This window comes from Antrostomus carolinensis, unplaced genomic scaffold (assembly GCF_000700745.2).
Source record: "Antrostomus carolinensis isolate BGI_N321 unplaced genomic scaffold, ASM70074v2 scaffold17041, whole genome shotgun sequence".
Taxonomy (NCBI): domain Eukaryota; kingdom Metazoa; phylum Chordata; class Aves; order Caprimulgiformes; family Caprimulgidae; genus Antrostomus; species Antrostomus carolinensis.
In genome coordinates, this window is record NW_010292174.1 from 62714 (window position 1) to 74839 (window position 12126).

Here is a 12126-nt window from a genome sequence, read left to right on the forward strand (position 1 = left end):
TTGATTCCATGGAGGGGCACCTCTTGGAGCTCATCAAACACTGAATCAAATGAATGACTTCCCACATGTTTCATTCTTTATGTCTTCCATCTAATTGCTCTGTTTATCAGTACCTCATATAGATATGGCAATTTTTTATCCCGTTAATTACTGCGAGTGAAACTAAGGAGTCATTTTCAGTTGTGCAGTCCAGGAGCCTAAGGAAAATTCCTGCTAGTCAGGCTACTTCTGCCCCAAAAATGGCTTTTGAACATCAGAACTGCATTAATAAAATGTTTATTTAGCACCTTTCAGGTTGAAGGATCCAAAAGCACTTTACAATTAACTACACACATCATCACTGAAATGCATCCAAACAGAAAATCAGCAGACAACTCACTGCATAAATTTCAAAAAGAATGGACTTTTGACCAGCTGCTTGGCCAGAAAGCAAAGTAGAAGCTCTAATGACCTGCAGCAAACAGCATTCTGATTTTGGTTTGGTTTTTGAAGGTCTCATCTGAAAAACCTACATGGTAAAGCTGCATTCAACCCATTTGAAAACTGAAGATTTGCATCGGCCCTGCCAAGATTAGAATCTGTGGTGCCAGGGAGTCTAGCCTAAACCTAACCTGACATTTGGATGACTAAACCATCACCTCAAGGTAGAGGACATACCCAGTAAGTTCAGGTTGCAAGTATATAGTAACACAGTGTTGTTTTTTAATCCAGAATTCAGATGTTTATACATAAACATCCCCCACCTACAGTATGCCTCTTCACAAGCAACAGGCATTAATTTACAGTCCTGTTACTCTTCCAGCTCTGGGGGAAGGGGAAATGTGACCTTCTGAGCCTTAGTAGCTAGAATAATCTTTCCAGGGAACTGGTAGAAGGCACTTGGCACGACTGAACAAAGCACCTGGAAATTCTCTCTCCAGAATGATCCTCATTCCCTGGGAGGACAGAGATTACCTGCAGTCAGTCTTTCCAGCTTTAATGTTGACAGTTCGTAAGAAATACATGCCAAATAATTTCTGAGCAACAGCTCCTTTTCTACAGAAGTATTCTCAAATGCTGGAAATGTCACATGAACAGCCCAGTTCTTCCCTCTTCCAACTCCACAGAAGAATTTGGGCAAAAATGTGTAAGTGTGGCTTTGTTGCTCTTAAATGCATTTCCTGACTGTTAACATTGATTATGTTTTTCACCTCAGCAAAGAAAAATTATAAGGCTATTTTTATACAATTTGAAAGCACTTAATACAAAGTTACATGAATACACTGCATCATATGGCCTATCTGTGGAGAAAATACTGAAACACTAACATAGGGCTGTTCAATACTAGTTTTGTCTTTCAACTTTTTATCTTAATACTAGAAAATATATAAATCATTTACATGACATTATGCAAAAGAAGGCACAGCCGGTTATAGTTTACACAAGCACAATGCATAATACGCAGAAAAAAGGATTAAAAAGAAGCTTCACATCCTTATTAGATACATTGTTGAAATCCGTTAAGAAAAGTACTTCATCAACAACAGAAGTGTTCAACACTTGAGAGCTATGATATAAAAAAATTATAATTCATTTAATGCAAAACAGATTTATATATACTTTTATATATAAACACTGTTTAAAAATGCTAACATAATAAAAGTAGAATATCCATGTAATGAAAAGTGCAAACCAAAGTAATAAGAGGGTTTCACAATGTCCTTCTCATGACACAGGGAAAACTAGCACATAGGAATGAAGTGTTAAATCCACCAATAAGTCCATAGCGTGATGAGGTGTCATCAGGATTTCTGAGCATTTGGAGAAAGCAGTACTGGAGAAGAGGCTCCGTCCAAACTGGGGAGTGGCACTGGTATGTGACCATTTAGCAGAGTTGGAAACTGTTAAGAGGCCAAAAGGTAAAAATTACTCCTTATCTCAGAGCATTCAGCCCAGAAGCACATGCATTTAGCATTAGCAACCAGCTCCAGCTATTTTCAAGACTTGTCATTTCTGTGCAGTGGGATATGTACCAAATGCCCACATTAGCCATGAGGAATGTAAAATCAATGAAACCTGAATAATTTGTAAATGTACGGGGATGTGTAAATCTATTATTAGCTATATTTTATATGCAAGTTCACATAACAATAATCTCTCATCATCCTGGGAAAGTGAATACTATAGCACAATGTTTGCCACCCATTCTGCTTCCAAAAATGTTTTCAATCTACAAAACATTAATTAAAATCGACGCTTTTCATCTGCCCATCATAAAAGCTTTGCAGGAAAGAGCTTTGCAAAAGTTTTAGGGCAGAAAAAGTACAATTGTGAATACAAAACTAGGGAAAATTACTCTCAAGTAATTACAGTTTCTCTCTGTATTCACTAAGAAACCATAAACTAGCTCCACCAGATCATTCAGTATGTGAAGCAGAATACATTGTAATTTAGTATGAAACCTCTACTTCTGAAATACTGTGCAAAAAATACTGATTCAGTACATAATAAGCGGTATATTCCCAGTTCATGACAGCATCCGGACTGTAACTTGCCTGCAGTGACGTGCATTGACTAGTTTTTAACATCTGACATGAGAAAAAGCAAAGCAAGTAGGTAGAATAAACTTGCTACAGCATGAGGCGGGAATTATCCCAGTGGCAGATACCAATCTGGCCTGGAGGCCGTTGCCACGAGTGCAGCACTCGGTTTCTGTTGGCTTGAGAGCGGGAGAGCTGAATAGCAGAGCTCCTGACTTCAAGTGTATTTTTACCCCTTATCAGATCAGTTCTTCAACAGACAACTGTGGTGTAATCAACCTCTGCACATGCATATAATCTGCTCATAACAGGATTACTCTTCTGCTAAGATGTTAGTTAATTATATCTATCTTCCAGTGTTCAGCTGAAAATCGTGTCGAGCAGCGCAGGCTGAGCAGCGGGGGGCGGGCACCACACTCCTGGTGTGGCCGGGACTGGCTGATACCTGTTTTAACCAAACCCGACCTCCAGAAATGGCTTTCCATCATTTCTGCCAAGATTCATTAAAACACAGAACTTGCTTACAAGCTCTTGCTTTTCTTGTCTAGGTTTCTAAAATGAGACATGTTAATTACAATGTGTTTAATGTGATTTCTAAAGCTACTAAAAAGAGGGCTGTGTGATCTGTGTTGCAAATGACACTAAGGTCACAATTTCATCCTTCCCCTGGTCTCCACCCCAACTGAGTTCTCTTGTTCTTCCTGTTGTCTCTGTAGCCCCTGGGGCCAGGACGATGCTCTTTATTCATGCACCTCCATACAGTGGGGACCTGGGACTTGACTACACCCCCTCAGTGCTAGCAGCTATATGGTAGTAACAAAGAAAATACGCTTAATGTAGTTGGCACTTAATTCAAGCTAACTTGGTAGTTCTTAAGTTTGTCTGCATTTTCTTGAATTTACCAATTCGGTGCAAGTCTCTTGCTGTTCCAGTTACGTGGTAATTTCAAACTAACAACGAAACATCAAAATAAGTGTAATTCAAAGGGAAGACCTTACAGGTAGGTCAGTTTATTAAGGTAAATTGTGTGGAAGGAGACTTCAGGTTTCAGTGATGCTCTACAGACAGGCTGTAAGGCTGTGTAGGCACAGGTGTATGGGAGTTGCTTTCACCTTGTAAGCATAGGAGGAAGAAGCTTTTACTAGTTAATGAGCATCTGTGTGCTCTGTGAGAGTATGCACATAGTTGTGTCTAGCAGTGCCAGAACAGCTCCTCCTGGTTCATTAAGGGAGGGACCATACTTTCCCATAGGCTTGTCCTGGGCGTAGTTGGATGGTGGACGTGGATGGATCCCATCCTGGTCCTTGTACTTACACAAATACTAGTACTAAAGAACTGGAGGCAGTGCCAAGTGTAGTGCTAGTGTGAAAAGCAGTGCATACCTGAAACAAAAAGAATACAGGAGCCTGATGTCTCCTCCATGCAAGCCAGCAGGCAAAGGTGCAGAGGCAGGCAGGCAGCTGCAGAGCTGCCCTGGCCTCCAGCTGCTGGCAGGATTTAGGCTGTTTTAACAATGACCAAATGTTCTTCCAACTCCCAGTGCAAATGGCCAGGTGAAAGCAAAAGCAACTTTTGAAGCAACTTCTTCCCTGACTAGCTGCGTGTAGCATGGCCTGGCTTGTACAGGCAGCCCAGGGAGAGCTCTGTCCTGATGCCTCCAGAGGCCAATCCACCAGTTCTCAGTGGGGTTGGCTTGGTCTTGATTTTCCCAGAGTCCATGTTCCACCACTTTCCTGGCTGCTCCTTAACTAGTCTGCACTCTATTCCTGAAATGCTGGGAGCTCAGTTACCTACTCTTACTGGGGTCCAGCATTAATTTCTGTTTCCTTCATAAAATATGTGTCCTTGCTGCAGTAGACACTGCCTGTAGGTTCTGACTGTGCTGCCAAGGGTTTAAAGAGGGTACAAGTAGGCCTCTCTTTAAAAGTGCCTGTTAGCTCCTGTATTTTCTTAAATTATTTGAAAAAAAACTCCAGACCAATGTGAGGAGATGCTCCCCTGATGTCTCTTCCGCATGCACACTTTCAGAAATGAAAGCTGTGTATTGGAAAGACCTACCTGGAACAGAGTGTTTGGTCCCTGCAGCCTGGCAGGACTCAGAGGAGCAACAGGACTGAGACTGCTCCAGAAATGAATGCTAGACAGCAGTGGGCTTGGGGTCAGCAATAATCCATTTGGGGTCTGCAAGACAAAAAAACACCACGAGTCATCCCTGGGGAGTTAGAGCTCCAAACCGTAGTCACAACCCTTACACTTCACCTCCTGGTTCTTTTTCCCAGTGAATTCAGACATGGAGCACACCGAGTATACTGGCCAGCAGCAACCACCCATCCAGCCCTGCACCCTGTCTCTGCAGCTGTCAGTGCTGGATACCTCCTGCATGCTGAATATTCCTGCGTACGCAAACCGATTACACTGCTATTGTGATTTGCTTAAGGAGAAGCACAGTTACTCTTTATCTGAACCACTCTCATGCAATTGTATAAAATACCATGTGTGCCCCAATGTCTGCAAACACAGCCTAGTCTCCTTCAGAATAGTTTTTTACCTTTTGGAGGGCAGCAATTGCTTGAACTGGCTGCAGCTTTTGAAGCGCTAATGCAATTGCATGTGGAGCCAAAATAGCTGCTGCCAGGCTTTGAAGTTTACTCCTCTGATGGTGCCTGTTCAAAATGGAAGAAGTTTCAAGAAACTGGCAGTACATAGGCTGTGAGAGGCAGGTGTATGGGTTGGATGCCCAGATGGATGGTGGAGAGCACAGCTAATTTTTGGGGGAAAAAAATAAATAAATAAATAAAATAGCGAGAACTAAGAATCCAAGGCCTCTCCCAACTTGGCGGTGGCTCCTTCCAGTGCTATGGCACATAAGGATTACTGGCAATGCTAGGCACTTCTAAAGCACAATTGGAGGGGAGGTAGATTTAAAGCACATACATCTCCATTCAAAGGAAGAATCACATGAATTACTCTGTATCCAGAGTAGTTTTTATCTTTCCAAAAAAGAAGAATGTGAAAGTGATGTGACAGTTTTGAACAAAGTATTTGGCATACTGAGTTAATCTCACCAGCAATCTTGATGCCAATTATCAAAATCAGTCCTATTTAGCAAAGCACTTAATGGAATTTGAGCGCACACTTAGCAAGTAAGTACATGTTTTGCATGTAGGACGAGTACCTCAGTGCTCTGCTGAAGTGGGGCATCAGTTTGTCCAGAGTTTAAAATATGTAAAGAGAAGACAGAAGATAAGGAGTATCTCCTCTTAGTAACCAGCATGCCATGTATTCTGGTACCTGCTAGCTTCCCACCAGGCCAGAAATACAAAACTCCCACCCTGCAACCAGGGTTCTCACTTAACAACTGCTTTCACCATGGGCTGTCACATCCTGTGGTGAGCGGGCTCAGAAAGGCCGGTACCACAGGTCATGTGGATTTTCAAATATGATGGACATGTTATTTGCAAAGCAGTGCCTGAGGGATCAGCTGTGGTGTTGGAGGCTCTGTGCAAACAGACAGGAATACAGACCTGCTCTGACTGCTTGCACTGGAGTTCACAACAGGGTCAAACAATTAGTTTAACACCAGCAGAAGAGATGGGAGAGACAAGGAGCACCAAACATTAAGGTCTTCCCAGCGATTCTGTCCCAAGGTGTCTGAAAGGCTGTTTAATACAAACAGCTTGGCTGCTTGAGAACACCTTTCCTGTGCCGCATTGCAAGCTGATGCTCCACAGGCAGGCAGCTCATGATAAGGATTTATGAGACTGACAAAGAACACACCGAATTAGGTCAGGATAAATACTCAGAGACCTACTTAGAGAAGAGCCTACTAACCTTAAAACCAAAGATGTAAGCAGCAAGACCCACAAACATTTGACTAAGGACACAGTATTGTGCCAACTGTACTAAGAGCTCCAATGAGCTATGCCTTGGTTCTTTAGTTTTTCTTTAAGAAGCTGCAGATACTGGGAACTGAAAATGCAGTTCTTGAGAGGGTCTTTTGAAAATAATCAAGAAAACTTGGAGGTGTTTATTCCTACCTAGATACAGCCAGAGCAAGTCTTCAGAGAGAGAGATGTGAAACTAAGCTGTCCTCCATTCATCTCTGGAAGCATGTTAAGGTACCTAGCAACAGTGCTAAACAAAAGCTCATGTCTTCTGCTGATCAGAGCAGTGATGTCTGCAAGTTTGGCCAGAACCAAGAGCCAGCCAAAGCAAGCCTCCAAATCTGTTAATATTTAATGCAAAAAGAGGATGGGGCCTTCCAGGCTTGTTCTCAGTGTTGCCATCAGCCAAGCATCAAAACCACCAGAGGAAACATAAATGTAAACAACACCACAGCAATGGCTATCCTTAAATTACAAGCAGAAATTGATGTGTCACTTCATTTTCTGCCCTCATGCAGCTGTACATCTGGTATTAGACATGGAACTCAGTGGGACGTTCCTACTTTAAAAAGTCATTACAATCTAAGCATAGGAACAGTTTAAATATAGAAATAATTTATTGCACAGAGAGGATTATGTTAACCAACGATGCTTATGGCTCCCGAGTTCTCTGGCAAAGAATGTGTGTAAGTACAATCTTTCCTGGCCCTTCTGGCCGTCAGATAACGGACAAGTGTTGTCACACGTACATTACTTCCCAGGTCATTAGGCAAGTGCTGGAGCCTGGATGGTGTATGTGGATACAATACAGACCACACACGCTGGCTGCAGGCACAATACTTTGTCCGTAAGGAAACAGCATGTTGTAAATGTTACAAATGCTAAAGTGGAGGCCTGAAGAAAAAGAGTGAGTCAAAATTATATGTCCACATTGGCCCAGGGAAAGCCAACAAAAATAACAAGCATAAGTAATTGGTAAAAGAAGCAAATACTGAACAAAATCTAAATATCTCTCATTGAAGCTAACCAAATGGAAAGCTGAGGTTTCTCTACCAAAGTATGGTACTGTGTGCACTGACATCTTGAGACCCATTTTTCTGTTCTGAAACTGGTTGTGCGTATCAGGTGCCCTTTCACAGAAGTCCACCCAAGGCGTTTGCTTGTGACCAGAAGGTAAGATGGAAAATCATGTGAAATATCTTCTCAGGCAGCAGGACCCTCTCTGAACCTGCATCGGTCCTGGAGCAGGAGCCAGCATCTGACATCCTGCTTCTCCATCTGCCCCATGGGAGCAGGTTTCTACCACTGGGACCTGGTAAATCAGAGATCATTTGAGGTATGATGCACATTCTTCCTAGGAGAATGGGAGGAATTGCAGATTTCCAGCCTCAATTATGGCTTTAGTTATTTTGCACTGTGGTTTTACAGTTACCTGAACACAATTATTATATAGTTTTTATTTTATGTTCACTAGGTCAAGTATTTAGGATACAGGGTGCTTCCTATCCACACAGGAAATAGAAGGCTAAAAGAGAGGAAAAAAGCTATGTTGCTGTATAGCCAAAAGTTTAAATAAATGGACTTAGGGACTACCCTACACAGGTGCCATCTGCTCTTCTGTGATGTGACAACCTGTACAAAAGGATCTGTAATGGCATTAAGTCGGACAACAATCATCACAGCCTTAGCTAGCCATCCTGCTAAAGGAGAGCCACAATCACCTACCTAATTCTCTTGAACGTCTTTCAGGGGTAGTAAATACACCAGTTTATAGAGGAATGAGAAAATCAAGTGTTCAAAGAAATAATTACAAAATGAGGGAATGAACTCTGTTCATACTGAATTTTGGGGCACCAATAGATTAAAGCGAGTTTGTAATAACTCATGCTGTCATTGTATCTGGTTGGCATCTGATATGATTTATTTGTCAGATTTGTTCCCTGCAAGCAAAATACTTACTGTGGTTATACCACAGTTAGAGGTTATGAGAGTCTGTCAATGCACATCAATTTTGGTTTCCCACACTTCTGTTCTTCCTGCCAAACCTAACTTCACTTAAAGGCTTTACAATGTCAAAAATGACAGACAACGGCCCACAAAATCCTTTCTTTGCAACACAACCTCCTATCTCAGTGGCCTACAGGTGTGTCTGAACTGCAATGGCTTTGCACAAACTTGCTCTGCACCAGCTGAAAAGCTCAGTAAGAGCAAGCACTGCACTGGCCATGGGCAACTGCCGAGGCTCTCGCCTCTGCCAGGCCTTCGTGCCGTGCAGGCACACGATGCTGCCGCAGCCATGGAATCATAGAATCATAGAATGGTTTGGATTGGAAGGGACCTTAAAGATCATCTAGTTCCAACCCCCCTGCCATCAGCAGGGACACCTTCCACTAGACCAGGTTGCTCAAAGCCTCATCCAGCCTGGCCTTGAACACTTCCAGGGAGGGGGCATCTCACAGACCTCTTAACACCTGGCTGCACGGCAGGCATCCTCCCTGCAAAACCCTTCAAACAGGGAAGAGGTGAGGGGATTCTTGATACAATGTGACCCCTAGACAGCCTGAAGGAAATGAAAGCTTGTAACACATGCCTTTGTATTTAGTTAATTACTGTTCAGTTTGTTTCATTCAATGTTAGTATTTGCATCAACTTTTATTTTGGAGGGGGGGGGAGGGGGTGTCTATTAGGAGGAGTTCCCCATTGGGATAATTTTACTCTTGGATTTTTTTGTCTAATTCCGCAGTGGCAGTCTAAGACAAAACTCACCGATGAACATGGCAGTTCATTATCTTTGTGATTTTGCTCTTCTCTGAACTGCTAGATGTTTTTCATAGACTTGCTTGAAAATGAGAACTCACCCTTGACATTACCACAGATATGTGATTAGAAAGAACAAAATAACCTCCTGGTTATTCAGTAGGTCTGTCTTGAAAGGAAGCTCTGGCAAGTACTCTGTGGATCTGTAAAACTTTGGAAATTGAAACTGCCTTAAGAGCCTTGCCTTAGAAACCACTTAATTTGTTCCATATTAAAAAACTAATGAAAAGGTCACATCATTTGAATGGACGTAACATCTAGGAATCTAACCAAGCATTCCACAATGCACATGCTCAAGTTATAACCTACAAAACCATGTGTTTTTCTTGTTGGCTCTTTCCTGCTTGTTTTGTAGACCTGAAGGCTGGTTTGAACTCATAAGCAATTCACTCACGTCACCTAAGGGCTGCCCATCTCATTATCCTTCCAGTCAGTCTGTGAACTGTGATGGCTTTTCCCACACTCACGTAGGAACCCCAGGAGGAAGCTACTTTCCACCCTTTGTTCAAGCCTCTGCTACGTTTCCCTCTTCCCCATATATGTTTTGTTTTTTTCCCATGGGATGATGACAGACCCATAGAGCTAACATTCTTGGCCACACAGAGGGAATACCTGGCTAAAGCAAGAGCACAGGAGACAGGCAGGTCTTACCTGTGCAGTGAAGAAAGCTGGAGTCAGGGACCCCGACGGAAGCGCAGGGCTGTTGAGGGCAATGGAACCGATGTCGGTGCTGGAAAGAACCATAGGTGGGGCAGAGATTTCCAAGCCTTTGGGTTTTTTAGCCTTTGGGGGAAGGGATGGAGATTTTGCCTTGGAGCCTGAGGAGAGGTTCAGAGGCTCAAGGGAATCTGAGTCGTGGCAACTGGACTCAAAGAAGAGGCTCCTGTGTTCTGCAGGGAGGGGTGAGGTGGGAGACAAAGACGGCGACCGGGAGGAAGATGACGATGGAGATGAAATGCTGGCACTGTTGGGTAGCATTAAGGAAGATATTTTAGCTGATACTGATGAGCTGAGAAAAGCAGAGGCAGCTGCTGTTTCGGAAGTGGAAGGCAACGACACCATCGGCCTCATAACTTGTTTGTCTGTTTTGTTTGTCACAAATCTTATAACAGTCCGAACTTCTTCGACTGGTGTGTTTCCTTCTGACTTCTCCTCCAGTTTTTCTGTTTTGATTGGCTTGTAAGGGTCTGGCTGGTTCTGCAGAGAGTTGATAGTGAAGGAGGAATACAGGCCAGAGTGGATATATTCATTACGGCTTGTGCTTTTCAGTGCTGACAAGCTGTGCTTGTGCTGATCCCTGCTTTCGGAAGACATCTTACAGTCGCTGTCCTGCAGCAAAAGGCTCTCTCTGCTGATTTCCACAGCGTGTGGATCCATTTTTAAAATCTCAGGAAAGGAGACAAACTTGTACACAAATTTTTGTCCAATCACTTTCTTGATGATGTTCTGCAAAAGAAAAGCAGATGCTAGAAAGATGGGCATTTTGGAGGCACTGAGTAGAGCAAACACTGTAGGGTCGGGGGGCACTGCTGCCTCCTCAAGCTGAGCAGGTCATTTCAGTGGGGCTCCTAACACTGCTCATCCTTGGCCCATTCCCATACTGCTACTCAGCCAGGGAGACCACCTCCTGCTCCTCATGGTGCCCAACAAAATCACCATTACAAGGTGATAAAAGACCTACTGGTAGGCTGCTTTCCTCACACTTCCTGAGGTAGCTTGGGAATATTTTCTTTCCAGTAAAAACAATTCTGCCACCTTGCAGACTCACAGACTTGAGCCGTTTGTGTTTCACAATGAAGGCAAACTCCTTCATTTATGCCTCCCAAAACTGACACCAACTACCCTAAATATGAAATACTCTTGGAATGTCTGCACAGGACAAAACCACCTCAGCCGCCCTGCTCCAGTCATTTACCCTCTCTTCCTGACTGCCTGCAGAAGGACTGACCTAGGCTGATGGTGACTGTCCTTCTTTCAACAGTCATGAACTATGCCTGTGACAAATGCAATCACTCGCATGTGTTGGAAAAGTACTTGTGTCCTGCGGTATCCCCTGTGCTAGCTCCAGGTTTGCATTAGGCTCAGGATGCTCACTGGTGCAGGCAGAAGGTTTTAACCAGTCTAAACTGGCTGTTGAAATTAATTATTGAAAAAATTCCCAAACCTCTCAAAGGTTTGCAGAGCTTTTTTTTTTTTTATATATATATTTCCCATAATAAAAAGGTGTCCTCTTTATGGCAAGAACTGATTCCCTTTGAAATTGAAATCTTTCATGAGGGTCCTGTTTCCAGTCCTAGCTCTCTTACTGCAAACCTGGGTGTGCTGCCTGCTCTAACACAATGTGCAGCATCTCCAAGGAGACGATGTGAGCTCCTCCACAGAGGCGTTTTATGGCACCAGGTGCTGGCCTGGCCTAGGAAAAGGAATTAGAACTTTTACCACCCTAAGCCAAGTGCTGTGGAAGACAAGAAGCAATATTCCCTGAGATTTCCACAGTGATTTCTCTCTTCTTAAAGACCCTGGTAAAGAGTTTGTCTTCAAGTCATCTCTGAGAAACCCCTTCCAAGAAACTTCCCTTTAGTGCAGCACATCTGCTGCACCTCCAGCTGATACCCTGCAAATAGACATTTGCTTTGCTGTACATATGTGAATGTAAATATTTACAATATTCTAAAAATCTAATTTGTTTTTCATTCTACCACAGATTCTGAGAACAGTACAGGAAACATTTGTTAAATTGATTGGGGAAAAAAACAAACAAACAAACAAAAAAACCCAAAAAAACAGAAAGAAAAATGAATAGAAACATCATCCCTATTTATATATGGACAGTACCCAGTGCTGGGTGCTTGCAGTGCCTGCACTACACCTTCTTTGTCACAAAAGGAAGGCTCATTTAGGGAAAG

The 12126-nt window shown here is 43.0% G+C and overlaps 1 protein-coding gene across 1 annotated transcript in view; it reads right to left on the reverse strand.

The window, feature by feature from the left end:
- Positions 1-260: 260 nt before the first annotated feature.
- Positions 261-12126, reverse strand: part of ELK3 (ETS transcription factor ELK3) — a 20903-nt gene continuing 9037 nt past the window's right edge. The window contains exons 2-4 of the mRNA XM_010176869.1: positions 9872-10666; positions 4578-4700; positions 261-1880 (exon numbers count right to left, since the gene is read on the reverse strand). Of these exons, the coding sequence (XP_010175171.1) occupies positions 1782-1880; positions 4578-4700; positions 9872-10666 (1017 nt within the window). The 3' untranslated portion in view covers positions 261-1781. The remainder of the gene's footprint in view (positions 1881-4577; positions 4701-9871; positions 10667-12126) is intronic.